Source organism: Cynoglossus semilaevis, chromosome 8 (assembly GCF_000523025.1).
Source record: "Cynoglossus semilaevis isolate Cse_v1.0 chromosome 8, Cse_v1.0, whole genome shotgun sequence".
NCBI lineage: Eukaryota > Metazoa > Chordata > Actinopteri > Pleuronectiformes > Cynoglossidae > Cynoglossus > Cynoglossus semilaevis.
In genome coordinates, this window is record NC_024314.1 from 23,571,973 (window position 1) to 23,572,884 (window position 912).

Genomic DNA, 912 nt, shown 5'->3' on the forward strand with positions numbered 1-912 from the left:
CCACCTTTGTCCTTTTAGATATATTGTATTTGTACATTTTTTCATCATGTTTTCACTTTTTTATTTTATTTTTTATTCTTTTTGTATTTTTCTGAAGTGTAATAGTTACTCTGTCCACCACAGTGTCCTATGGTATGTCACTTTTTTTTTTAATTTCATCTCGTTTTTATTTTTTTCAACAGTTAAGTTCATGGTGGGACCAATGAGCTGTGAGCAGCAGAAAAGCAGGCACACCGATTGGCTGTTTATGCGGTCCCGACTCTCTGTGGGTTGGATGTGGAACATTACAAAATGTCTCATGCTTGAATTCCTGTGGGAGCTCTTCCTTTCATTCAGTTACATGGGCTTTATGTAAATCACAGCTTCTTCGTCTTCTTCACCATCTTCATCATCTTCATCTTCTTTCTTTTGCTTCTTTTGCTCAGCCCCGCCCAAAGGCACCACCTCTTTCCCAGTCCAATCCCCTTCTCCGTCTCCTGTTGTTCTATCAGATGGCATGATTGCTGTAGTTGACGTATGTCGTCTTAGTTGATGAGACTGATTGAAGATGAGAATGTCGGGAGGTTGGAGATTCAAAAGAATATAAATGGATTTTAAAAAGAATGGGAAGTGAACGGGGAAAGGACAAGAGAAATGAGTGAATATGGGAAAAAAATGATCAAAATGATGAAGAGGAAAAAAGAGAAGAGAGAAGGTTAGATAAACGCAGGAGGAAATATAGACACAGAGTAAAGCAGTTGCCGCAGATGCCGACGTTACATAGTCACATCCACATCCACCGGAGATGTTAGTGAAGCTGTTAGAGCCATCAAATTTGGAGATTTACTACAAGCCATCACAAAAACGTGTAATTGAAAATAAGAATACTGATGCACAGTGCTTTGACAGTATACTTCTGCACTGCTTTGCCCC

At 39.3% G+C, this 912-nt stretch overlaps 1 protein-coding gene across 9 annotated transcripts in view; it reads right to left on the reverse strand.

Moving 5' to 3' along the window:
- The window catches only part of grm8a (glutamate receptor, metabotropic 8a), a 269,940-nt gene that overhangs the window by 55,400 nt on the left and 213,628 nt on the right, over positions 1-912 (reverse strand). For 4 of the 9 annotated variants that reach the window (XM_017034399.2, XM_017034398.2, XM_008315790.3 and 1 more), the window contains one exon: positions 7-537. The exons of the other annotated variants lie outside the window; for them this stretch is intronic. In XM_017034399.2, the coding sequence (XP_016889888.1) occupies positions 525-537 (13 nt within the window). In that variant the 3' untranslated portion in view covers positions 7-524. Of the gene's footprint in view, positions 1-6; positions 538-912 lie in introns of those variants that run through there. 9 annotated transcript variants of the gene reach the window in all.